Source organism: Limanda limanda, chromosome 1 (genome assembly GCF_963576545.1).
Source record: "Limanda limanda chromosome 1, fLimLim1.1, whole genome shotgun sequence".
In the NCBI taxonomy this organism is placed as follows: domain Eukaryota; kingdom Metazoa; phylum Chordata; class Actinopteri; order Pleuronectiformes; family Pleuronectidae; genus Limanda; species Limanda limanda.
The window spans coordinates 13,330,000-13,357,921 of NC_083636.1; the positions used below are offsets into that span (position 1 = coordinate 13,330,000).

General features: G+C 41.3%; 1 protein-coding gene across 1 annotated transcript; it reads left to right on the forward strand.

Moving 5' to 3' along the window:
* Window positions 1-3,843: 3,843 nt before the first annotated feature.
* On the forward strand, window positions 3,844-15,071 carry cntn1b (contactin 1b). The gene is made up of 26 exons (XM_061080762.1): window positions 3,844-3,930; window positions 6,287-6,409; window positions 6,885-6,894; window positions 6,957-7,028; window positions 7,145-7,180; window positions 7,529-7,655; window positions 7,755-7,936; window positions 8,351-8,446; window positions 8,579-8,791; window positions 8,876-8,975; window positions 9,091-9,275; window positions 9,952-10,076; window positions 10,192-10,309; window positions 10,432-10,582; window positions 10,717-10,844; window positions 10,953-11,125; window positions 11,247-11,370; window positions 11,637-11,804; window positions 11,945-12,094; window positions 12,179-12,249; window positions 12,347-12,599; window positions 12,704-12,825; window positions 14,216-14,405; window positions 14,511-14,632; window positions 14,751-14,907; window positions 14,995-15,071. The coding sequence occupies exons 1-26, from the start codon at window positions 3,844-3,846 to the stop codon at window positions 15,069-15,071; spliced, it is 3,360 nt and encodes a 1,119-aa protein (XP_060936745.1).
* The last annotated feature ends 12,851 nt before the right edge of the window (window positions 15,072-27,922 follow it).

Genomic DNA, 27,922 nt, shown 5'->3' on the forward strand with positions numbered 1-27,922 from the left:
ATTTCATGTTGCACTTGTTTGTAAGGTAAAGCCATTCCTTATTGATTTTTTTCATTACTGATTTTGCTTCAGATTTACAAAATTAAATGTCTATGACCTCTTTGTGATTTAGTGCTTGATAAATCCAACCCTTTCTGTGTCCTGTGTTCATCTGTGTCCTGGTATTAACATAAAAGTGATCACGATATTAATATTTTGAAATCCATAGAGTCTAAAATACCTCATGAACTAAATCTTTCCTACTATTAGATGACAACGAATGTAATGACAATAATGTCAACACACCAAACTTCCCATCAGTGTATCAGTCTGTTGGTTGGTCAAATACTTTAATGTAGATAGATGTACTGTAGTGGTCCCAAACTGGGAATTTCAGTTGGACCGTTGGACGGTCCGACGGTCCGTGAACACTGAAGATATCTGCGACTTTAGGCTAAAAACTTGGTGTAAAAGATCTTGTTTCGAGTCAAATTCGAATGTCGGGGCTTGTGGACACTTCGATGACACCACATTATCAGCATGGAGGCATGTTATGTTATTTTCAGTTTTATTATGTCTGAAGAAGGACTCACCATTGATTTCAATCAGTTTAGTGTACTCAAGCAGTTCACCCACCTCTCCATCGGAACAGTGCAGAGTAGATAATGAGTGCATTTTCAGTTTTCAGTGAACTATCCCTTTAACATCACATAAATAAACAACAAGTAGTTAATTCAACTGATCTGAATCAGCGATTTGTGCAAAACTCACTCCCAGAAGCACTGATAACAGAGAAACCAGCTCTCAAAGGTACCGCTCAAAGACCGCACTGAAGACACTAATGCAATTTGCTTTGATCTTTTGAAAAATTATTCTTCTTTGTTCACTTTATTGTCAGGTGGTAGAGTCTCACTCATTCTAGACTAAAGAGCTGTTGAAAGGGATACAACTCCAAAGAGAATTTGCTAAAGTGTCTAGAGCGGCTTTCTGATACAAACCGAACAAATAGGAAGAAGAAGACACATTAAACCTGGTATTGCACCTTGATGTTGTTGTATATCACTGCAAAGGACTCTGTTCGATCATTATGACAAGTTGACAGTACAGCAATACCCCGCAACGTTCAGTGGTATGCACAAGTACATAAATGAAACAATGTTTTTCTGGCGTAAAAATAAAAGTCCCCGGGGGTTCGAGAACAGAACGCCCCTCGAGGGCGGCAATATAAGAGAAGTGGGACTAAGCCGAGAACATCAACATGTCATGTTGGATGGCCAAATGCAGGACTTGCAGGAAGAATATTCACGGCTGAAAGTGGACAGAAAAAAAGACATGGATTTGAACCAGGACCTGATATATCAAGTGGACAGGCTGCACAGGCAACTCCAGGAAAAAAATGTCTTGGAGGAGAAAAAAAAGAAGGCTAAAAGTGATCGGGAAGTCCTAATCCAGAGAAATGATTTGCTCCTTAAACAACTGATGGCTCTACGAATGCAAGAACGTGTTCAAAAATCGATTGAGGATGAATATAAATCACTGAAAAGAGAAAACGAAGCTCTGAGCTGTGAAAATTATAGGCTGACCGACAAGGCTTGTCTCCTCCATCATAGACTCTTGCATGGTAAGATTGACATGAAACTAAAAGAGGCATTCAGGGAAAACAGTGCTCTCAGGTCGAACATCACCAACATCCGACAAGGAATTCAAGTTTTGACCCAAAAAATAAACGATGCTCCAAGGATTAGGTCTGAATATGAAGCACTAAAAGCTGAGAATATGTCCATCAACCACGCGCGTTTCCAACTTCAACGCACATATGTTAAAAAGAGAGAAGAATATGCACATTTGGAAAATGCACTAAATGCTTATAATAAGCTTCAAGATAATGTTGCTGCCGCTAACACCAATGTCACCAGCCTCACAAAGGAAATCCAGGAGCTTGAGAACAAGATCAGAGAGGCAAAGGTAACAAGGGATGACTATGAGCGACTAGCCAAGCAGAAAGAGCACACTCCGTGAGGATTTCATTCTCCAGGACAAAATTCAGGAGCTTCACAAAGACCTTCAACATTACAAAGGTGTGAAGGGCAGACGTGAAGCCATCAGAGCAGAGAAAGACGACGCAAGTCAAAAAATCTCTGTCCTCGTAAGAAAAGTTCATGGACTAACCCACAAGCTTACAAAAGAGGCGAGTTAAGGCCGAGAAACTTAACATGCAACCGCTCATGTGGGGAAAGATGGAGGTAGCTGTCCTGCCAAAAGGGGATGAAAGATGGGCCAAGAAGAGACAAGCTTGATTCACACCTGGACCAATCCAAGACCCATTTGATCTGCCTATGCTAAAGGGAGTTGCAGAGATATAGTGGCTTCTTTACTCCCGCCTGTAATCTAACTTTTTACTGCTATATCTTTATTTTTTCAACTGCTTATCCTTTTTTTAAGCACGGAAAATTGCACTTTCTGGCTCCTTGTTGTTGTCCTCACTGTGCTCACTACATGTTGCACTTGTTTGTAAGGTTCTGCCATTCTTACATTTTCTTTTTGATTGTTGTTATTGCTTCTGATTTGCTAAATGAAATGTCTATGACCTGTTTGTGATCTAGTGCTTTATAAATTCCCCCTTTCTCTGCCCTTTATTCCTCTGTGTCCTGGTTTTAACCAAAGTTATCACAATATTCATATTTTGATTTGTACAGAGTCTCAAATATCTCATGAACTAAATCTTTCAGATGAAAATGACTGTGATGACTAATAATGCTGAGCATGAATCTGTACACAGACACACTTTAATCTAGATAGATGGACTGTAGTGATCCCAAACTGGGAAATTCCTGTTAGAGCAGCAAGAAATCATGCACATGACACAAGATAAAATAAATTGTTTAGTGTTAGCTGGATCCTAATTGGCGGCAGTGGACAATGACTGTGGACAACAGTGGCATCTGATCTTGATGCTGGATCATGATCTTGCTGGCCATGATTGCAACAGGACGGCTTGACATATTTCTCCTCAGATACTTGATACCTTCAGTTATCCTTAAAATGTTTACCCTCATCAATGTTGCTAAAACCGTTATCCTGATGATGTTTTCCTCTACACATCTATGGCACTTCTGTCCGTCCTGGGAGAGGGATCCCTCACATGTGGCTCTCTCTGAGGTTTCTATGTATTTTTACCCTGTTAAAAGTGTTTTTAGTAGTTTTTCCTTACTCTTGCTGAGGGTTAAGGACAGAGGATGTCACACCATGTTAAAGCCCTATGAGACAAATTGTGATCTGTGAATATGGGCTATACAAATAAAATTTGATTGATTGATTGATTGATTAGCTCTATAGCTTTGAACAAAGTCCCAAATCACTGAACATATTTTGAAAATGTATCCTTTTTTAAGCACATTGTGAACTTTTCTTCGTTTATAAACATTATTTATATTTCATTAATGTTTTTATTTATTGTCAATGAGTCGGGGCCAGTGCCCCCCCTCCCCCCTCCGGGCCCTGCTGCCGGATCCGCCCTTGAGCAGCATGACGACGATGATGGGGATGATGCTCGCATCCTGGCATCCTCCCTCTCTCATGGACCAATCGCATCCATCCGCAGCCTCTCTGCCAGCCAGAGGTGATGCTCGTCCCCTCTCATCCAATGGAAAAGTTAAGCCGAGCAGGACCCAGTGGGGGGGAGGCGGGCTGCTGCAGGACGGTTCGGGTGCAGGTGTGACATGCGGACAGCTTTTTGACTTCTCCCCTCATTTCTCCGCAAAGGTAAGAGCCACACCGCAATGAGAGCGTGTGCGTGAGCAAAGTGGCTCTTGTGTCTGGAGAGCAAAGTGATAACGGGGACCCGTGGAGCTCCGTGGTGCAGGAATGGACCGGGCGGGGAGGGGGGGGGGGGGGGCGCAGGAGTACCGCATTGCAGACCAGTGGATTACCGGTGCCGCTCTGTCGTCATCGGTGCTGAAGTGATGTAAGGAGCTGTCGAAGGGAATTCTACGACCAAATGAGCACTGTTTGAAACAAGCTGAGCTGCACATGCCTGAAACAAAGTGGACGCAGGAGGGAGACGCAAGGTAAAAGTGTCCGATTTGGGATCGGTGCGCAAAGTGCGCAGGGAGGTGCTGGATGCACCATGGGCATGTTTTGGGTAAAGGCCGAACTGTCCTTCATGGGCCAGAGAGCAAAGGCTTAAAGATTTGTCTGCACTGTATTCAATGATATAGTTATTGACTCGTTAAAGTTATCATTAAGTCCCAAATATGTTTGATTAGAGACTAAGTTAAATATTGCAGCACTGGTTAATAGACATATCCCTCAACATCAATTTAAAAAATATGTACACAGTCTTGTACCTTTTATCTTTTTTAACATTGTCCCATTTCATTGTTTTCTCCAAATCAAATGTTTCATGGTCGCGATTCATCCAATTGCTGGTTTATCTTATCTTATCTTGGGAATACTGTGAATCCTTCCTCTTTCACATCCTCAACATCAGGCCTGGGTGTGTTTATGTCACATTCAGACTCTTGTGATGCAGAAAATCTGCACATTTGCGTAAATAAATCTAATCCAACCAAACAAAACAGGAAAGATTGGAATCCCTATACTGCATAATTCAAAAGTCACAAAACCACAGCATACCCTGTTTATTCAATCACCCAGACAAAAGGGCTTAATGCATGTGCTGACCTAAATTTTCAGTACCAAAGAGGATCTCTGATGGGATTACTGGCCAGGGGGAGACGCATGAAAACCCTCTCTGATGAAGTGATCAGAGTCACTGGTGGGTCAGATTGCTGCTGCCACTGTAATCTGCGTAAAGCCAAAGCTGTGCATAAACGTGCCATGGAGGCGTCCGCATGTTTTGAATTTGACCTGGGATGCGGTGCCCTTACGCCATTTACCAAAACACTGCCGTGACAATGCGGGATATATGCAGCCAAGTGCTGGGACACTGTTCTCACTGAGTTTAGTGTTGAGTCATCAGGAGTGCACATGAGGAGACAGCGCTGCAGTCTCTGCATGACAATGCACTGTGCACTGCCTGTATGCCTTTGCCTCCCTCTCTCTCTATTGACACAGACATGGCTGCTGAGCTGCTAGTCTGGGTGTATATATATATTTGTTTTCTTCCTGAGCTGTAGCCTGTTATTATCCTCTTTTTCTTCTCCCTCCTCCTTCTGACATCCAGAGTGACTCAGGGAATTGCCGTGAGACTTTGCTGCAAGCTTTACTGCAGGATGTAGAGGCATTGGTTTGGGTGTCAAAGTTAATGGTGTATTTAAGTACATTTTCAGCAGCAAGGACCACGCCCCAAATATATGTGATTTAAAAGTTTGAATGGAAATTGATCTGATCCTAAATTGTATGCATTCTTTCATGTATCACGCCCCACACCTACACAACATTTCATGGTAATAAATCGGTTGGGTAGTTTTTGTGTAATCCTGCTCACAAACAAAGCAACCAACAGACGGGGGTGAAAACATAACCTCCACATCTAGATTATTGAACTGTTTGCTGTATTTTGATGAGCCCTGCCTATGCAGTTTAAGCTATTTGTTGAATTCAGAATCAGGCTTTGGTATTGGGGGTCCCATTCATGGTTTAGAATGAGCATTGCCACTTTAGCCTTATTGTGGAAATATGTCCCAAGTGGCAAAAAACTAATTTGGGCGACCTTTGGCTCATTTGGTTGACATGCGGTATTGCCATGACTTTCTTATGGACTCGATCTGGCAAACATGTGACTTTATTCCACGCTGTCTGTGGGCCGTGTGACAGTGTGGTAGTGTGTGGGCCAGATCTGGGCCAAAACAATGTTGCTATGACGGATTTTGGTGACCTTCGCTCCAGCACAAATCCATTCAACATAATAATTGCATAGTTTCAACTAGATACTCACTTATCATAGTTAGAATAGAAAAATAGCAACATACTGTATCATTTTATACCGACGAAAAATTAGTTTTTCAGTGTTGACAATGTCCTCCACTTCCTTTCGGGCACTGAATTGTGGGATAATAGTGTCCATCCACTACACACACTGAAAAATCTACCGCATTTAAGATGCACACTGTCTTTGAGTGTCTTGTATGTAGGAACTTGATCGGAATCCCAGTGTAACAGGGTACACCCAGAGCATGGGGTCAACGTTGTGTTAATGTCATGTCGGACATGAAGTGGTACACATCTTAGGGCTGCAAATTCCAAGCGTTTACCACATTAGAATTCCTGCATCCAAATTATTTTTGAAAAGCTCTTGAGCATCTTGTATGTCATGCCCTCTGTCTCTCCCTGTGCATCCTGTTAGACGGTGAATCGTGTGGCTGCTCACGTTCCGTCCCTGCAGAAGCGATGTGTCAGCATGTGTGACAGACACAGCAGGGGCTGTCTGCTGCAGAGTCGCACCTTGCGTTTTTGCCCTGACGTGCACGTACATGCATGCAGTGAAAGCTCGTCCTCCTCCGCAGGAGCGCGTCCTTGTGCCTGCTCTGCTCACACTGTTCGCTGTATTCTGCTGAATCACTCACATCCTGCATCATTCATAGGCACAAGAGGGTTTTCCAGCAAGTACTGCGCTCAATCTGTTTTTTGGTGTGGAAAATCCATATAGTGTCGACACTCTGGTTTTATATTTGAAGCATCACATGTTTTAATTACCTCTGCCAAGGCGGTTATGTTTTCGTCTGTGTTTGTCTGCAGGATTATACAAAAGCTATTTCCATGGAATATTTTGGAGGGGTGGGGCATCTCGTTCTGGTCCCTATAAATGTGCTTCATGAGGAGACTGTTGGATCTGTTTTAAAAATAAAAAAAATACACTGACTCAGCAAGGAAAGGTGACAACACATTTAAAAGCTCTGATTCTTTTTCTGTCAGTCTAAAATCTTTTTGTCTTGTCTCTCCAGTTCATGCCCGGTTCATCCACGTTTTGTCCGTGTCCCTGATTCCGTCCGCCTGACTTGTGAGGCTGCAGTAAGTCAGTCTGTTGACCACCATGGCCTCCGCTGGTTTGCTGCTCCTGGCCCTCTGCTCCTCCATCTCCATCACAGGTCAGACACCTGAAGATAGAACAACTGCTCTTCAGACTGACATAATGAAACTTTGCTATTCTGAACAAGTGGGAAGCCTTGAACGCCATTGACTGATTTTTCTTTTCCACTTGTAGAGGCGGTTCTCTTTGGTGAGCCAAGAATTTATGGAGGTGAGTTCATTTTATTGGAAACACAGGGCATGCTGAACACACATCAAAATGCATGAGGGCGATTTGTATGCCTCTGCAGTTTGGCCGTTCCATTCTCGTGAAAATAAACGGATTAGAAAATACTCGTTCATTAATCGTAATCAAGGTAAAAGTTTTAAAATAATTGTGATATTGATTCAAAGTCATATCGCCCAGCCCTATCTGTTGAGCACCAGACACTTTAATTCACTGACTAGATTTGGATGGTCAAAGGTCATGTGGGCTTCACAACCACTGGGCGGTTATTCTAGTTTTAAATATAATTTTTTCTAGTTTGTACATCAGCTGAAACTCATTTGATTTTTCCAGATGATGCGACCGGTTATGGTCCCATCTTTGAGGAGGAGCCGGTGGATGTGGTCTACACTGAGGACTCGCCCGACAAGCAAATCTCCATGAACTGCAGGGCTCGGTCAAACCCACCAGCTTCATACAGGTTACACAAAGATTTTTATTCACGACAATATATATATATTACCTTGCCACTATTTGTACACAATAAATAGATCATGTGCTTTGTTTGTACCGCTGCTAGGTGGCGTCGTGATAACTGGGAGATCAAGCTGATGGAGCAGCCAGATGAGTTCTACAGCCTGGTGGGGGGGAACCTGGTCATCACCAACCCCAGACAGAAGAAGCACGCTGGCACGTACATCTGTGTGGCCAAGAACATCTACGGCACTGTCATTAGCAAGGAGGCTAGGGTCAAGTTTGGATGTGAGTATATAAACCTTACTTCTTTCTCACAGGGTGCTGGTACTCGGTGTTCCTCCTCGTCTCATGTTTGCATCCTATGGTTAAGGCTTTCATATTCTCTTTATGCTCTCTAAAAGCGACTTTAGTTGCCTTGTTTATATCTCTTCATAAATCAAAGGTATTGGTAGAAATTACAGTGTAAAAAATCCTGTAAAAGATCTGATAGTAAAAACACTTTCTGTAAAATTACAGCAATAATAAACTAAATTAAAAAAAATTATAAAAATGTATTTATTAACACAAGTATAATATTTTAGCAAATTGAGTAATCCTTTAAATATATCTGTAATTTCCTGTTATATACATTTCCGTATTGCAACTTTTATTTTATGGTTAATCTTTTTTTTATAATAATGATCCTTATCTGCTGTGTAGTTTTGGAGGAGTTTCCTGACGAGGAGAGAGATCCAGTCTACGTCAAAGAAGGACAGGGAGCAGTTCTGCTGTGTGTACCTCCAAAGGCCTGGCCCCGTATGTGCCTATCTTTATGCCTTCATCACATGGCTCCATCTTTTTTTCTGCATGCAATCATTTGTAAAGAGGAAATTCATATTTTAAGAATTTAGTTATGCGTCCACAAACATTTTCCTCCTTCTCCTCCAGAGGCAGTGACCTACCGCTGGATCTTCAACGAGTTCCCAGTTTTCCTGAACACGGATCGCCGCCGATTCGTCTCCCAGCGAACTGGGAACCTGTACATCTCCAAGGTGGAGGCTCAGGATGCAGGAAACTACTCCTGCTACGTTTCCAGTCCCATCATCGGGCAGAGTGTCTTCTCCAAGTTCATCCCCCTCATCCCCTCTCCCCCCGATGAGGGTCGGTGACAGTAGCTGCATCTTAAAAAAGTCTAAGAGTCCTTTTTAAAATTTGAATGTAATTTACTGTTTTTGTTGGCCGTAGGGGAGGAAAGAAAGTACCCTGCAGACATCAGGGTGAAGTTCCCAGATACCACTGCCATGCTGGCCTCTAATATTACATTGGAGTGCTTCGCCCTGGGAAAGTAAGTCATTTAATGACAAAGAGTGCTTGTGATTTATGTTTTGACATAGAGCAGGGACCTATTGATGTGATGATGAGCAGTTACTTGTTGCTCTAATGTTCCTCTGTCTGTTCAGTCCCATCCCTTATATTGTTTGGAGGAAGGTGGACGCCACAGACCTCCCCGCAACTCACGAGATCAGTGAATCCGGAGCCGCGCTTCATTTGTACAATGTGCAGTACGAGGATGTGGGAGGATACGAGTGCGAAGCCATCAACACTAAAGGGAAGGACTGGCACAAGGCCTGGCTCTATGTGGAGTGTAAGTAAAGAGCTTTAGATTCTGAAAAGTACAGTTTTATAACGACCAGCGATATTCATTCCTCAAGTTACAATAAAAACTGTGTGAGATTAGGTCCTACTTCAATTGGTAACACAAATTAATCAATTTTTTTTTTATATAACTATCTTGGCTGTACCCTGGGCTCCCCCCATAGGTAGGATGCGTTATTTCACTGTCGTAAATACGAGTTGCGGTCTTAGCCTGAAAAAGCAAACAAGCGCATATTGTAGTTCCACGCCTCCAGGGGGTGCTGTGGCAAAGATAGACACGCCGTTCTCCCTATTATTTGTTTGTATACCATCAAAATGATTTTGAAGCTTATATTTGAAGGTATAAAAACAACTTAGTGTTTCTTTAAGTCGAGAAAACTTTTTTTTTAATCGAAATCTTGTTTTTTATGTTGGTCCAGCTGTCTTACTTCAGACCACATTAATTCATGTTTGATCCCCCAGGTTAAAGTTTGCAAAGATCTCCGTGATGCTTCAACATTTTGTCAAAATAATCCAAAGTTTGTGAGAGGTGAAAACCTTTTTGAACGAACATTAATTTAGTCTATTCGTTCAAGTCCTCATTTTCACAGCAATTGTCAACACCAAGGCAAGAAGTGGAACTTAAAGAAATGTTAAAAACAATATTAATGTTTTGTTCCTTTTAGCTGCCCCAGAGTGGGCTGAGACCCTCAACAACACTCAGATCGACATCGGCTCCGAGCACACCATGCGCTGTGTGGCCTCAGGGAAGCCCTATCCTTTCATCCGCTGGTACAAAGACGGATATATGGTGAAAACTCAACAGTGTTCTTTTTGAATAACTTAACATTTAGAATTAGATTTAGTCTGTCTCTGCTTGGCTTTAGTTGTGTGTTTAAAGTATTTCATGGTTTTTTTTGTCGCAGTATGGTAAAGGTGAGCTGAAGTTTTCAAGTCTGACTTTTGATGACTCTGGGATGTACCAGTGTCTTGCTGAGAATTACTGGGGCATCAAATATGCCAATGCCGAGCTGAGAGTCATCGGTGAGGCCCCCCCCCCCCCCCCAACATCTACACTCATAATGTCTTATTACATACTAGATACAAAATAGAGAATTCAAAGCTTTCATCAACCGAATGATCCTTACTCTCTAACCTCCCTCCAGCCTGCGCTCCCACATTTGAGTTTAACCCCGTAAAGAAACAGCTTCTTGGAGCCAGAGACGGACGAGTGGTGATCGAGTGCAAACCCCGAGCGGCTCCCAGGCCTCGGTTCACGTGGACAAAGGACAAAGAGCTGCTCTTTAACAATTCACGGTCAGTACAAGTCATAGAAGGAAAGATTAGGGATGATGACGCTGCAATAATAATAATTCAAAACAGTGTAGCACTGGAAGATACTTGATTTTCATTAGTCTTCTGCTGACTTTTTTAATTACATTCATTTTTAGCATTTCCATCATGTATGATGGGACTCTGGAGATCTTCAACGCCACCAAAAATGACGAGGGCACCTATAACTGCTTTGTCGAGAACGACAGAGGAAAGGCCAACAGCTCTGGTTATCTCACCATAACAGGTTAATGTGCTTACTTTACAAACTTTACTTTAAGATTCTCAACATATTTAATAACATGTTTTTACATATTTCTGCATATTTAAATATAGTACTTTTTTCAACACTTAGAGGCGACCAGCATCACGGAGGCTCCTGAAGACACCGAGGTCAAGGTTGGCGATGAGGTCATTCTCAAGTGCACTGCATCATATGACCCCATGCTGGACATCACCTTCATCTGGGCCATGGACTATAGAGTCATCGACTTTGACTCGGAGTGGCAACACTATGAACGTGTTATGGTAGGGTGATGGTTCCTCCTCGCCCCATTTTTTATCTCTCAGATGTCTCACAGTTGGGAACATGACAGATGTATTTCCTTCTTCATATCTCTCTCCCTTCCTCTTCCTCCCGGTGGTCCAGACTGAAGATGGCACCGGTGACCTTAGAATAAACAACGTCCAGATTTGGCACGAGGGTCGTTACACCTGCACGGCTCAGACGGTTGTGGACAACGATACGGCCTACGCTGACCTCAAGATCGTAGGTCAGTACCAGCAACGTTTTCCTTCGATCACGATCAACCCAAGACTGTCTGATTTTTTTATTTTCTTCGTACAAAAAAGCTTTTTAATGTCCGACTTTTTAATGGGTGTTTTTTTAAATTTTCTTTAATGCTATCTTCTATCTTGTTTTATTACCATCTATTTTGTAAAGGACTTTGTGAACTTGTTTAGATAAGTGCTATAGAAATACAGTTGTTTATTATTATTCCGTAATCTGCTCTCTTTTCTCAACCTTCTTCTAATCCAGGTGTTCCTGGTCCCCCTGGTGTGATCCGTATCGATGAGATCGGGGAAACGTCAGTGAAGCTTGAGTGGAGTAAAGGATCAGAACATAATAGCCCCATTCTTTACTACACCATTCAGACCAGGCACTTCTGGGCTCTGTATGAGGATGACTGGAGGGATGCCAGCACCTGTGAGTACTGCTCTCAACCAGTAGGGGGCCTGCTCGCTCCACAGTTGGAGCAACCTTATCCTTCAATCTAATATCCGCCTGCATATGACTACTTTTTTTTTAGTACCTTATTTGTCTTGGTTGCCTGTCACGTCTCTTAGCTCCAACCACTCTTGACGGCAGCTTTGAGAAGGCAGAGGTGACGGACCTGTTCCCCTGGATGGAGTATGAGTTCAGAATCATCGCCACCAATGAGTATGGTTCCGGAGAGGCCAGCATCCCCTCCCTCAAGATCAAAACCTGGGATGCTTGTAAGACAAAATAAAAATATTTGATGTAATTTATAATCAGGAAAGTTGTGGGGGGAAAACTAAGATAGGCCCTTTTCTCCTCAGCTCCAGTGGTTTCACCCACTGATATAGAAGGTTATGGAGGCAGAAATGGCGAGATTGTGATTACATGGACAGTAAGTAGCCCCTCACATCATTTGACACTATTAATATTTTGACTTTTGCATGTGCCAAAACTAGTTAATTTTCTCTCTTTCCACTCCCGACCTTTAGCCTGTGGATCCGTGGTATTTCTCCGGCAAGAAGTTTGGCTACATTGTCGCGTTTAAGCCTCACGACGCTTACGACTGGTGGTACGAGACCATCTCGGACCCTGAGACGAGGCGTTACGTCCACAGAGACTCCTATTTCATTCCGACTGAGGAAGACTTCCAGGTGCGAGAGTTTCAGGTGAAGGTCAAGTCGTTTAATGTGAAAGGAGACGGACCGTACAGCCTCACCAAAGTCATCTACTACCCACGAGATGGTACGTTTTTGTTTTGTTTGTTTCAGTTTTGGTTCCTCAGATTTAGTGGGGACGCTAAACCCCGAGCAGATGACCAACTTCTTTCTTTTCTCTGATTTCTCCAGTACCTATAGAGTCTCCGACAGATGTCTATGCCAGGCCGGTGTCCTCCCATGAAGCCCTGGTGTGGTGGTTACCAGTGGTCGATACTGGAACAGGCCTGCAACAGTATATTGAGGGATACCAGGTATAAAGCTTTAAACAGCCCATAAACCAACTCAAGATTTCTATCCACAAGTTTACACATTTACATTGTTAAGCCCAGCTGCCTTTGATTCTTGTTACGACAGAAATTATTCAACTTGTTTCTGGCTACAAGGCTACTGAAGTGTTGGCATACTAAGATGTGGCTATGTTTATTTATTAGCAAATATCAATCAAACCTTAATCTAAACCAAATAAGGAAAATCTGCATAAACGTAGATTAAATATTATAAATTCATATGAGATAACTAGATACACAAAAGTATAGATGAGCTTGGCTGTAAAATGCCCCCAATTTTGCAATCTGTGCATTATAAACCATGCTCGGGGATTCCTAATATTGCAAATCCATGCCCACGGATTGGCACAGATTGCCAATCAATGTGCGCGGTTTGTTACTGGAGACTTCGTGTTTGGCTCTGTACAAATTAATTATATTGTCCTCTTGCTAAAACTAAACTAAATCTCAGCAAAGAAAGACCAACATTATGTCTCTGTAGGGAGAACAACCCAGTAGTTAATACTGCCAGTCAACATGCACTAAAGAACGTTAGATTGTTGTATTACTAACTCATTTGCCTCAATGGGCGAATTTGCAGGCTAGCTTGATTAGCATTAAACTGATTACACAGAAACTAAATCAACAAATCCCAGATCGGTAATCACAGTGGGGGAGTAGATAAATGATGACTGTCGATAATAGTTTCGTCAAAGATCAGACAAAACCCTGGATGTAACATTATCAGTCTGCTAAACTGCAACTGCTGTAAAACTGCTAGACTAATAGTTATCAATGTAGTCAGCCAGAGAGATATTGTTCCGAGGCCGTAGACCGGGAAGGCTGAGCACAAAGATTGGCGTCACCAGCTTGCTCCGCCCTTAACGGCAGTGCCAAGCAACAGAACTGCAGTTGGACACAACGAGAAAGATTTGGTGCCCCTCGGTTTATTAACATGTGTATGTTTAGCTGTTCAGTTGAGTTGAAGCCAGATTTTTGTATTTACAAGTGTAAGCATCAGACGTTTTTTGGTCTCCTCAATAATCTCTTTAAAGAACAGTTCACCAAACCGTTTTGATCCAGGGATAGGTTTGCCTGAGAAGGATCCACATGCTGGAGCCTTCGTTGCTCTGAGAGGCAGGTGGCTACATTTTGAGGAGCTAGCTTTAAAATGGAACAGCCTCATCGTGACGCTGTGACGCAAGATTCTTCTCTCGACTTAACAGACTTAAACCGGTTTCCAGTTATAGTTTTTCTGCAAATTGCTCTGTAAGAAGTGTTACCACCACATAACCACTGTACTTTGGTCATGATGCCAGTGCTAGGTAGTTTAAGAAAGTCTCTCATTGTGTAAAACATCATGTGTCTTAACCAGGTCAAATACTGGAGAAAGTACGATGATCCAGAGCCGGGAGCCCATCGCATATTTGTTACAGCTGCAGTCAACACGACCAGGCTGGAGAACATGCTGCCAGACTCGCACTACCTCATCGAGGTCCGTGCCTTCAATGGAGCCGGCCTCGGGCCACCTGGTGAACACTGCGAGATGTTCACTAAGAGACCTCGTAAGACCTATTACTCACAACCTAACCCTAAACAGCAACAGTTGGAGGCATCTCAGTGTCACGATCTGCAGACGTGGTGTTGAAAATATACACTTTTGATTCCAGCACCACCAGAGCCTCCCAGGATGTGGCGCTATATCTCTTGGACAGGAAAGTGGCTGTATGTTTGGTGGGATCACATCTCGTACGACTGGTTTGGCAATATTTCATTCCCACTATACTACAAGGTAGGTGTGGAAGGTTTTGCTTGTATCTTATTAGCCTAATGTAAATTACATCTAACACTAATTTACAATTCAAGATGACAATAACGGTTTATGTTGAAACCTCTCCAATTTTTCCCAGGTCATGTTCAGAAAGTCAGGCTACATCTACGGGAAAGTCTACATCACTGGCTGGCACTTCATGGACTTCCCCATGCCTCAGGTTGGCGACTATGAGATGATGGTGCGTGGTCGTTATGAGGGAGGAGATGGACCGATCAGGACGATTAAGATTCTGGGTGAGACTAAAAAACATTCAAATGTTTGAGATTTTTTCGTCTTTGTATTTTAAGTCCATTCATCTCATGATATCTCTGTTTCCTCAGGCAAAGCATCGATGATCACACCCAGTCTAAGCCTGGCCTCTTTGGTGCTGCTGGCTCTGTGCATTGTGGGATTGTAAATTTAAGCCTTCCTTAAGTGACATGTATATATAAAGACTCTGGGAAGCAGATAAGTGGATTTAATAAGCGAGCTTCACCTCCAACGCTCTTGTTAAGATCCAACATCGTGCATCTGTTCTGCTGTAACGCCACATTTGAAGCAGTTGTTTCACATTAATAGAATTAATTGAGTCTTACACTTTTTAGAGATGTTGACTTTATTAGAAGAACTACAGGACACATGCAGTAAACATGTGACCCCTGCATACGTGTGTTTGCAATTCAGGCGACATCCACACTACTATGTTTTCGTTTGAAAACGCATCCACGATGCAATGGATAAGCTCACAAAATGAATGAAGACATCGGATAATGATGTGTAATTTATCTTTCTGCACACTGTTCAGATAGATGGTAAAAGTTCACAACACAATGTGCCCTGTACATCATCCACCATTATCGTCATTTTCTATTTGCTCCTACCTGTTTTAATTAGTTGGACAAACATTTATAATGTAGAATTAGACCCAGAGTGTTTTTTTATTTTATTTATAGCGATAAGCAATCACTCAAATATTCAGAATAATGAATACTCTGTAAATAACTGCATTATTTATTTTTCATGTTTTATGTGTATGTTTATTTCTCTTTGGAGCACATAACTCGTAACCACTCAGAACTTTACTAGATTCTATAAGTTGGTTTCACTATTGTTGCCAGGTGTCCGGTACAGAGGATGCTTGCACGATATGAATTTCTTTACATCCTAACCAGAATCATAAGCAGATGCTATTTGAGTTGTAGCTACACCAGTGGAAACCATATCACTCTGTTATCTCCCTTTGAGACCGGTGATGGTTTTGACAGTAGAAATGTACTATTTGAATGAAACTACTGTATTACACAAGCTAGGTTTTTTTTCGGTCATGCTGCAAAACCAATAAACGGACCATATTAACCAACTGTGTTTTGTCCTGTTTACTTTTTTCTCAGAGCTTGCAAAATGAAACGTAAAATGTGATTTTAATCAGCAGATGGCAGTATATCCACATGCTATAAGCCATCAGTCAGTTATCTATCAGTCCAGAAAATACAGTATAATATATATTTTTAATATCTAATCTGAATTGTGATAATGTCCTTAGCATATATATTTTCTTTCCAATAAAAGTTATCAAAACTACATACTAAAACATAGCTCATTAACTTTGGTAATTTGTCTTTGTTTGCTTTGTATTTGTGCATCATAGTAATGTTCATCTTCTTCACACGGAATGCTGTTGTTTTATTGGTTTTCTCTGCATTTTGAGTTAAAAACATGCGCATATTTAATGTTTACGCCTTTTATTATTTGTTATACAGACACAAAAGGGATTTTTGTGTGTGCTTTCCATGTAAACATTTATGTGAGTGGCTTTTATCTCTCCTCTTCCCTCCATTACCAGCGTTTTACCCCGTTTTACCTCCTTCCCTTCAAACAAATTACTTGCATATGCTAAATTTCGTGTGAGGGTGAAATCAAAGCTGCCGTGGTTCATGCACAGTCTCGGCAGATGCACTAAAGGTGCGTCTTCCCTGCAGGGAGAGTGAGTCTTTTTCTGGAGAAGGATATTGAAGGGCCTGTTGTTGTGACACAGGTTTCTCAGTTACATGCTCGGTAACAACAGCAGCATTACACTGTGTGCATTTGGTTTGTCTCTCTGGCTTCGACAGAAGTGGACCTTCCAGATCTTTTTATTGTATGACTGAGAATCTAAATTTTTCTTGTATGTTATTGAGTATTTGAATATAAGACATTAATACAAATTATGTGTAAACATAATTTACACATATGTAACTCAGAATTGTCAATCTGAACACTCATTTGCCACGTTGACCCTCAAAATATTATTAGAACAAGTCCGACTTTAACACCAATCGTGCAATGTGCCGCAGAGCAAGGCACCGAACCACAGGATAGCTGTGATCGTGATTGGCTGAGGTGAATGTGACGTGTTGAATCAGTTACATGTGGATCCAAATAAAATATAGCTGAGTGCAATTGTAGTTTTTTCACTTCATTTGTTTTTCTGGTTGATATTGTGGTAAGATATGTGCAGGATGCACCCCCCTCCCTGGGAGTGTTCCTGTAAATAACAGAGGTGGTGCCTGATCAAGGATGCATATGCAAACTTAACTCCTGCACCGGCTGTGAATGATAAACTGGGTTTAGGAATGTTTCTATTTGTTTCTATTTTTAATTTTTTTTCAAGGGACAATGCACATGAATTACCATTGCTTTTAGTTCAACAGGAAAATGTGCTTGTTTTTCATCCGGCAAAAATCATACAAATAATAAATAGACGTGTACAAAACACAGAAGTACATGATACATAAACACGCCAGCAGCTGATTATGTCTACCTCTACCAGTAGTTGTACTTTACCTCAAAATGTCATGTACCTCTGATCAACTACTTTTATCAGGAAATATTGTACTTCTGTATGCTCCATCATCAAAAATGAAACTAAACACTTCCAGGGGCTACAAAATAAAAAATGCAGCTTAATGCATCGGTAATGATAATCCATAAATAAATCATATCCTATAGGTCCTTTGTCATCTCTATTCTGTCTCTGTGTATTTGATGCCACACAAGTTGCCCACAATTCACTGCAAACAAACTCCAGATTTTTTTTCCTCTGTCTTATAAACTTACTCTGATTCTGACAGACTAATCCCAGGTGTCAGATAAAGTAATTATAAGCTCCAAGGATGACGCTGATTAATAACATTGGTTATTCCCTTTCCATTTGATCAGAAGAAGCTCTCTGGCTGTCAGGTTAAACCTGTGGTGGAGGTGGTGGGAGCGCATGCTGATAATAGATTTGATAACGGAGCTGCCGGGGTCCTCGGTGCTCAGAGCCACTTCAGCCTGTGTGATTTCCTGCCCCTTGCATCTTCGCATTGCATTTTTTATCCAATCCTCTTGACCCTTTAAGCCCCTTTCTCCGAATTAACCCCTTCTCACCTCTAAACCAGTGGCTGTATTTTGTGTTTTTTTTGCACAACAGCACATTGTGCATTGAAATAGAGACATGTTCTATTATTTAGTAGCAGCGTTGCAGCACATTAGGGGGGAAATGCAAAAGCTTCAAGTGCAGTGGAGTTACAAATGAAAAAAGCCAACAAGGAGCCAAACCAGGACATATGCAAAGCAGTGTGCATTAGCCTCCTCACTGGCCCATAAATCACAGACATCAGGCAGAGCCCCCCGGATTGCAAGCTAGTTAGCCCACACTAGAAGAGCCACTCCTGCTGGTCCTGCGCTGCAGAGGAGTCTACCGAGCAACATCAAGTGGCTCCCGGGGTTTGGGAAGAGCCCCAGTAAATCTCCAGGACCAATTTGGCGTGGCAGAACAGGCCCAACGTTAGCAGCGCAGCTAAACTGGTTAGCAGCCTGTAAGACCGCCGCTGAAGGCCCCTCCCGCTGTTCGATTGGCTGAGACGGCTTGCGGTGTCAGATCAGGAAGTAATTGCCTCTTCTATGGATGGTTTATGACCCTGTTTGAGAGAGGGATAGCTCCTTCACGTGTCCCTCTCTTCTAGGGGTGGTGCTGCCGATGGTTAATGTAGGTGCTCTCTCGCTATTAGCGAACAAAAAGAATGTTCACCTCGAGGCCGAAGGAAACAATTTGAGCTGTATTGTGTGGCTTTGAGGGAGAATTGATTGCCCACTGTGCGTTGTTTACTCTCACTAAAAGGCTTTTCCTCTTCATTGGCTAAATTGGGGAACTTCAATGTGGAATTGTTCCCAGGAAGCCAGCTGACCACCGACAGCGCTGTCTAAATTCAGGAAAGAGAAAACACAGGTTGTTTTGTCTGGCTCATCCTATTGTTTGCCCCCCTGCCAGATTTCTGCTCACATTAAATCCTCTCTCTTTCTCTCTGTCTCCAACTGGCAGACTGGATCCTCGCTGTTGCCAGTAGAACAGTTTCCAATCCTCTTTGAGTTCTCTTGAGTCCAACAGATTGGCGTCTGCAGAGCTCATCCCGGGTGATTGCTGAAATTGGGAAATGGGCAGTCCCCCACAAAACACACTGATAATAGGGTCATTGGTCGTTGTCTGTAGCAGCAACAGCAAACAGAGCGGACAAGGGTGTGTTGGGCTACTGGGTTACATTTCTTCAAAGAGCCAGATGCAATACTTCACTGAAGTTAAACAAGGGCAACTGCGTAAAATCCGACAACCACTTTCATTCAGACTAAAATATCTCCAGAGCTATTGGAAGAATGTTTATGGCGCCAAGTATGTAACTCAATGCAATGCTGACTCTCATTTCTGATTAGCGGAAGAGTATATTTGACAAATCAGGACTCAGCTATCCTGGTGTAATCCATCCCTACTGGTTTCAAGGGGATAAGGCAGTCCCTGCTTCTAATAATCAGTCTCCAGTATTTATAATTATCTAGTCAATCAGGTAGAGAATTAAAGACAAGAGCACTCGTCAAATGATTCATCGCCTTTATTGTGCTCACTCACTATAACCTCTTATCAACAATTGAAACAGCTATAATACGATGTATTCATAAAATAATTAGTCTTATGTTTAAATAATTCAATTTAGGGTCAAATGTAATTTCCAGTGCAGATGAATAGTAAAAGCCTTCATGCAGGCTAAGAACTGAGATTTTAAATAACATCATCAATGAATAATATCTAATAAATGAGTGAGATGAGAAAATCCTCTGTTTGGTGAGAGGTCCTCCTAGCTACATTTGACCCAGAAAAAGAAGTCAATGAATCAAGATAGTACAATAAACTTGTTCTTTAAACTCTCAATATATAATATCTTAATAATACTTACATATAAAGATTAAGACGAACAAGAAGGACTAGCATTCATGCCCTGTCCAGAAGAATGTTTTTTCTAAACCCCATTTCTGATGAATGATTTGTATTTTATATTTGTAGTTGTTTATTTTCTGTTAACCAATATAAAGTGTCTTTGAGCTTTTGTTAAAAATGCTATATGAACAAAATGTGTTGCTTTTATTATATATTTCTCCATTTGGGCCTCTCATCCACTCGCAAACAGCTTTTAAGTCAATAAAACTCAGAATGTAAAACAATCAATAGCAATCAAAAATGTTGATAAGTTTAATGTGTGAAGACATAATGTCATGTTGGAAAATGTTGCAAAATGCAAGAACTATGGGATGCTGGAACATCCCCATAATATTATCAACAGGGCGAGTGCAGAGAAAGCATTGCTCCATTATCATTATACTTGATGATGTCTATTAATAGACACCTGTGACACCTGTGCCTCTTTCATTATCACCCTGTTTGTAATAATTATATTTCGAGTCTTTTGTGCTGCAGTGGTTTTACCACACGTAAGATCCTGTAGAGCCAAATAAGACACTGTTTTCACCTTTAGTAGAGTGTGGGTTTGGACAAACATTTCAAAACGATATTCGAGGTTGGGTTTGGTCCCGTTGGTTGGGATATCTACTTAATTTGTTATACTGCACTAGCTGTAATCGGGGAAAACATCAGGTTTGGGTTGGATCGGGTTCAGACACAAAAGAGAAAGTCTTTCAAGTTTGGGTTGTTACTTTTCTTTAGGAGTCAGACGAGCGCAAACTGGAACCCAGGTAAAACATAAATTAAGCCACATACTTAACGCCCCCAATGTATGAGAAATTAACATTTTTTGCCTCCAGCTACCGGCACTAGGACGTGTGCATGTAAGGTGAAAGTGCCTCAAGAGTTAACATGTTATCACCTTAATTGAGACAGATGCATTTTTAATAACCGGTCCTAGCTCAAAGCTAGAGAGGCATCAAATTATGCTAAGTAAGTGAAAAATGCTAATGGCTTGGCTATGGCTCGGGGTCGCTGCTGAAAGACGAACATTGCAGTTTTTAATGTCCCTTTTCCCCCTGGTGTAATTTCCTGAAAACCTGAAAGTAATGTTGGACGCTTTCAAGGATGCTGGAGTCGTTCAGCTTTGCACGCAAATATGTACGCCTTAAAAATATGACATTATTTAAAAAACAATTACGTTATAATTTCTTTCTATTTGGTATTTAGCTCATGGCTTGTTCTTGTCACTAAAGCGTTTAGCAAATAGAGACTGCTCATTGCTTCATGATCCATAATAATATCCGCAATCACCCAACAAAACATCTGCTCCCCCCCCCACAGTTCAGCAGTGTTTATCTCCAAGCTTCAGCTCTGACTGCTCCCCTGAGGTGTTTTTTTAACTCTGTTGTGACACCTGGAGAAAATCTGGCAGATATCAAATCAGCGACATTTCAGTGTCGCCGGTACCAGTCGCCACATAAGCCCACTGTTGCAAAACATAGCTCTGCAGACACCGGTACACAACATTTGTTTGTACATATGTGGATGCAGAAGAACGTGCAGTCACAGTCGGGCACATATTTAGACACACATGCAAATAGACTGCTCCATTCGCTGCCATCTGTCAGTGGTAGACGCCTCGGGAGACTTACAGACGGCTACAGACGATGCCACAGTTGGGTGCTAAAATGAGCAGCACAACAGATGTTTGGGTTGCCTTTTTAGTAAGTTCCTATACCAACCTCCATAAGGGGACAGCCAGTTTCATTTCACATGAAGATGCTTGTTGAGCCCCCGTCATGTCATAGTGTCACTTATTAAATGAAAACCTGTGGAAAGCGGTTGGAGCAACATCTGCGTGCTGTTCTTGGTTGTCTTTGTGATGGACGAGCTGTGGAAGATGGAGGAAGTTTAAGTGGAGACCTACAGAAGAGAACCAAGCAGGGCCAGGCTGCGTTGACAAAATATGTCTTTCTGTAAAGAACGCCTTACGGACAATAGGTGCCACGTCCTGTCATTTCCCAGCAGAGAGTGATTCCACAACCTTGCATTAGTCATTGACGGATGACACAGTGAAGCTTCTCTCTCCATTGTTCCTGAACATAACACAAATTAGCTGCGTCTCTAAGCTCGCTCCTTGCTGATGTCACCAGAGCTCCTCTGTGGGAGTAGATTAGTTGCTAATATATTTTGTTTGAAGGAATAAGCCTTTAATAAGCCATCTCTTTTAAGAGTGATACATGTTTCTACTTTTGGATCCGCCTGTTTGGATTGCATAAACCTTGAAGTCATCAATGACTTGGGGTTCTTTACTTTTTAGATCTTGAATTTAGCTGTCGCCCTGATCCAGACTGAGGGTGTTTGCGAGCAGGGATTTAACGGCTTATTCAAGGACAATTCACAAGGACACCTCGCTATTTAGTTTTTCCCAAGATGCAAAGAACTTTAGCTGTGAAACATAATTGGACAAAAGTTCTTTACACCTGTTGTAATGAATATTTTCATATGAAATATGGATCAAACGACCAAATGTACGTTAAAGGGAAAGCTCATGGTGAGCGACTGCAGTTCCTTACAGCTCTACTGAGTGTTTTAGCACCATTCAGCTCATTGTTTACGTTTCATAACTCAGGGCAAATGTCAGAGTCTGTTACATTTGGACATTTTCTAGAACTTTTCCTGTTGGCCCCCTAGTAAAATGTCCAGATAATGACTGAGTGAGCCCATGTGAGAATACAGCAGGAAAGTGTCTGGAAGATTTATAGCACAAATGGGTGTGTTAATGACAAACATGCATCGGATAAAAAAAACATTAATATATCAAGAAGTAAGAGAGGATCCATTTACGTAGAAGACAAAGACAATGAGATTCAACAGCTTTTAGTCAAACCAGCCGACGCTGTTGTCAATGTGCTGTTAACAAAAACATGTGATTTCCACTTCTAAATTTGGTAATAGCTTTTATGACCATCCAGATGCAGAAATGGCACCAACCACTTGCTTGTGAACAAATACATATTTCCTTTCAATTGAATACTGGCTGAATATTATGAATACATTTGTTGGGTGATCGGAAATGGCTCCAAATTAATTGGCCCCCGTGTGTGTGGGGTCGTCAGGATGAGGTTAAAGGTCAGAGGACAGAGGCTTTGGGGTAATAAGTTCCGACAGTGACACATTACTGTAGCTTCAATGCAAGCAGCTCTTCAATAACTGATAGAGGCAAAGAAAAGCAGGGAGGACAAATATTACCCAAAGAGATGCAGGGTCAGAAATATGTCGACAAGAGAAGCCATTATCTTGGTTTCTCTTCTCACCTATTATCTATTTACAAATCACATGCCATACCGTGAATCAGTTTGACGAGATGGAGGATGGGAGGAGGAGGTGGGATGTATCCGTTGCATGTTTTCAAAGTGTAGCCTGCTCTTATAGCTTTTCCAGGATTATAAATAATAAGTCAGTATTGACACATTCTGCTACATCATACATTGTATTAGCCATTTTCTCATCATCTTTATCACCTTTGTCAAAGAGGTTATGTTTTCATTGCTATTTGTTTGTCCGTCTGTCTGGGAAGGAAGATTTCTCAAAAACTATTAAACGGATTTCCAAGAAATGTATGGAGTGGTGGGCCATGACCCGAGGAGGAACACATTAAAGTATTACCTTTTTAAAAGGCAAGATATAGGACGTTAGTCTTGGCCAAGGTATCCGCTCCCTGAGCACCCTTTTAGTTTTTATCTGCATCCCCATTAGCTTCCATAAAGTGGTCGCTAATCTTCCTGGAGTCATGTGATTTTATTATCTAAAATGTATCATCGTCATTAATCTGAACAGCATCTAGCATCGCTGAACCTTTGCAACCTCCCTCATTTACTAATTTTTAAAAAACTACATGAATGTCTATGGGAAACTAAGCTTTTGACCTCCTCAGATTTAGATCTTGGCCCTTTCTTCAGGTGTGACTTCACCTTGACGTAAAAGGTGGTTCTTAGCAGGACATCGCTAAACAAAGTATGTGACGATTATCCGCTGACCTTTGACCTTTTTAGAATGACCCCAATCACAGCTGAGTCAGAGGTTTAAAAAACAATAATGACTAATTGCGGTTGTTAACCGAGACCCACATTGATCCATCTTTCATTGAATGGTTTGAAAGGTAAAGGAGCTTTAATGGACAGCGTGTTAATATACTGTATGTCACGCTTCACAGACTGCTTTGTTTCGCTGCATATGTTCAACACATTGTCACACATAAGTCCTCTAGGGGAGATTACTCTGTTATCTGGAGCAATCTGCCAAAAAAAGAAAAAGAAAAGGCAGAGCTTGTCACTGAAAGCGCTGCAGAAAGCTGATAGATCATATTTGGCTGCTGATGGGTGCAAAGCTGTTGTTGTGCGTCTAGAGGCTTCTGAAACAGTCCTTAATTGGAGATAACATCTGGCTTAACCAGCCTGGGACAAAAAAAAAAAGAAATATATAAATGTCAGGAAAGCTATGACAAGCTTTACTTAAGAGACAGAATTAAGTGCAGCGATGTTGAACTAAATCCTTCTTTCCTTCTTCACCCGGTCCAACCTTTTATTCTGAAGCAGAGGAGGCAAATGCATCATCTAATTAGGAAAACAAGGAGACAACTTGGATGTAGGATCAACGAACGTTAACGTGCTGTCTGGCGTAATAAGCCTAATGCTGGTGCAGAGAAATTTTTGGCGACATTTTCTCCTTCTTTTCATAAAGGATGATTCAATGTTTCCAATGTTTAAGGAAACAAGTTAGCAACATTTGAAGCTCCTTTCCTTATCCTTTAAAGAATTTGAACAGCTCTTATTATGGCGGCCGCTGAAATACTTCCTGCCATTTCAATCAGTTGGGAAGGTTCCTTAGTAAAATGGACTATCCCAATGTACCCAAAAGAGAGTTTCTTTAAACCCATGTCTCCCGGCCTTTTATTCTAACATGTGTGAAACTGAATAGCCTCCTAAAATAGAGTGTTGCTCTGAGAAGAAAAATGATTTGCATGTGTATTAAAGAGTAAACCCGTGACCCGAAAACCCAGAGACTCAGCGGAAAGTACTGGGATCTGGTGTGAGCGGTACAGACTGACAGGCCCGCGCACGGGGAACCAGTTCCTCAGACAACAAGACTTGTAATTATCTCCACCGGAGGCCAATCAGACGCACTGCGCCGAAGCAAGAAGACTGCAATCAATCTCCGACGCTTATAATGAGAAACATATTTTTCTTCCTCTCCGCCAGTGAAAAGATAATCAGGAGCCGAACAGAAGGGTCAACAGGTCCTCTCTTCGAGGATGTAGCGAAGCAAATAACACAAATCTCCATCAGCCTCCGCTGCTCTTTCAGTGAATCCTCCAACAAGGTTACCTTCAAACCTGCTGCACCAGAACACAGCGGCTAGTTTCAATCAGTGTGAGTGTAGCTTTTTAGATGCTATCCAGGAAAAGCACACATGTTTTTGAATATGTGAATCGCCCAATCCAATGCTTTCAATGCATCCTAATGTGATGTCAAAGAATGGAGGTTGCTAAGTGCTGTCCTAAAGTGCTAAAAGGAGAAATACATGTTCATGTAATGACTGAGATTAATAAATGCACTGAATTTCCGGCCAAATCTTCACATTGTGGTGCAAAAAGCTTTTTAAGAATCACCTGAGGAAAAGAAAGAGAAAAATTAAAAAAAATATTCAAGAGAATACATTAAGGCAACGCGTTATTGAGTGTTTTGGTTAGCTCATTATTCATGTCAGTGCCTTTTGAAGTACAAGTTTGCACTGTGCTGTGCTACATAATTTAATACTTCATTATTATACTATGGGAATGTACAGGAGGCTATATTCAGTACAATCAGGTACATGTTTAAATGGCCCTTGCTGCGATATCACCATTCTAATTTAATATAATAATACTTAACACTATATAATTGACATAAACATAGATGATGTGTGTCAACGTACTCCTCTTGCGTGGAACGATATCGGGGCCGCCATCTTGCTTTTTTGATGTCATTTGGAAAGGCTCGACCAATCACGACTCAGCCTGTCATCTTGTCATAGCCATACAAAAAAACGAAAAGTATAAATTTTATCATCTAACTCTTGACAAAAAAGCAAATCCATGTATTTCCAAAGATAAATATGATGTTTGAGTTCTTCAAACAAAACTTCTGTATCCAATGGTTTTAGATAGTTGATGTAAGTGTCTTATGATTGCAAACAAATCTATCTTCCATTATTTAATACCTGTAAGATTTACTTTTTTAAATTTGTAAAGTTCACATTCCTGTGCGTTTCTTTGTGTATCTGTATGGGTGTGTGCAGACCAGATGAAGTTAATGGAGGTTTTTATTCCGTCATTGTTTGTGGGATGGAGGTGAAACCAATTTCAGATAATTGGAGACAGTAATTGAAATTTATGTTGCCACTTAAATCCCCTTTTCCAAGTTGTATTTGTACAATTAGAGGAATAGATGGCGGCTCCAAGTTTGAAAGTATATAAAATTAAAAAAAATCCTAGAAAACTGGGGCAGAATAACATGTTAAATAATACAACAAATCCATTAATTACACGCTTGATTCTTTTAATTGGAGAGATAATTCAATATCTCATTTCTCATTCCCTGCTGTGTGGCTTTTTGAAGCCTCTGTGGATTTTATTTATTATTGCAAGTTTCATTCTGCTAGTTTTGAAGTTTGTCCTCCTATAATATTGCTGCTTATGAAATCAACTGTGCCGAGACCTCCGCCGAGGTATGGTAATATTTCATTTTGATTTACTTTAATTCACAAAAGCCAGACCATTGTCATAATCCACACCCAATTTCAGCTGTTCATAGATATTAGCGCTACACATGCCTGATTTCCTTCATTAAGGTGTTTTTTCATTAAGATTCCTTGAAAAATACACATTTATCTCGCATTGTTAAAGCCATAAGATAAATCCTGGATCAGCACCAATAATGAATGGGTTCTTCCCTCGCCCACACCACATTGATCCACCAAGGTTTGTTCTCAGGTCTCAGGTTTCAGGTCACTTCACTTACTGAGCGTCCTAATAAGCATCAGCCGTCCTGATGTCTCAAACCTCAGTCTTATGTATCTAAAGTTCAGTGGCACCGGAGGATTGTGAAAAAGATGTATGTTGCTTTTTGCATTAGCTACGAGATATTGAAATAGACACATACATGAATCTATATATAGACTGTTATAAGTGTATATGGTAGAAATGGCACAAACGATTTACAAGATGAATGAGTATAGAAATTGTGTTTGCTATTTATATGGGTATAAATTCACCTAATTCCACTAAACAGCAATACTATATATATTAACACACACACAAACAATTTAATGGGTTCTTCCGAGCACCATGATCCACCCCTTCACAAAATTGGTCAAGTAGTTTTTGTGTAAACTTGCTAAATATCAGACAAAGAAATGAGGACAAAGTTATAATCTCCTTCGTTGAGGAATTAACTATAACATTTTTCATTTTAATTAACTGGGGGTTAGACTTGAATCGGGTCCCACACTCAAACCTGTACTTTTTGCAGGATGTGACACATTTTGTGAACCAAAGATGCTTACAGCTGTGGACACACACATGCACAGCAAATACAAAAGGGTGGAAGGGTGTTTCTAGGTGACCTCTGTGTTCATCTGACCTCTTGTAACTTAGTTTATGACCTGTGACGCTGCTGAAAGGACACAAAGGATTCTGACTAGAGACATAAATCCAAATTAGCCACTGTGCAGGGGATAATTGGACCAACGCCATTATTTATTGTTGAATACTGGCCGAGTTTAAAGCCCCTGAAAACCTATTTTCTCAATCGGTTTCATGTTAGGAGCGATATGGTCCCACTCTGTGAGGCTCAGCTGGAAAAAGATGATGTTAAAGGCTTTGAATTTATAAATTAAGCTCTAATGTGTTGAACTCATCAGACTGTACATAAAAATGACGGCTGCCCAAAAGTGAAACCAAAATGTTTTGACCTTCC

What these genes read in the sequence shown, in the direction of transcription:
- cntn1b (XM_061080762.1), top strand. Translation starts at nt 3,844, where the DNA reads ATGGACCGGGCGGGGAGGGGGGGGGGGGGGGCGCAGGAGTACCGCATT. An exon ending in GTGCCGCTCTGTCGTCATCG is followed by an intron (nt 3,931 to 6,286) that starts GTGCTGAAGTGA and finishes GCATCCTGTTAG; the next exon opens with ACGGTGAATCGTGTGGCTGC. An exon ending in AACCCACCAGCTTCATACAG is followed by an intron (nt 7,656 to 7,754) that starts GTTACACAAAGA and finishes TACCGCTGCTAG; the next exon opens with GTGGCGTCGTGATAACTGGG.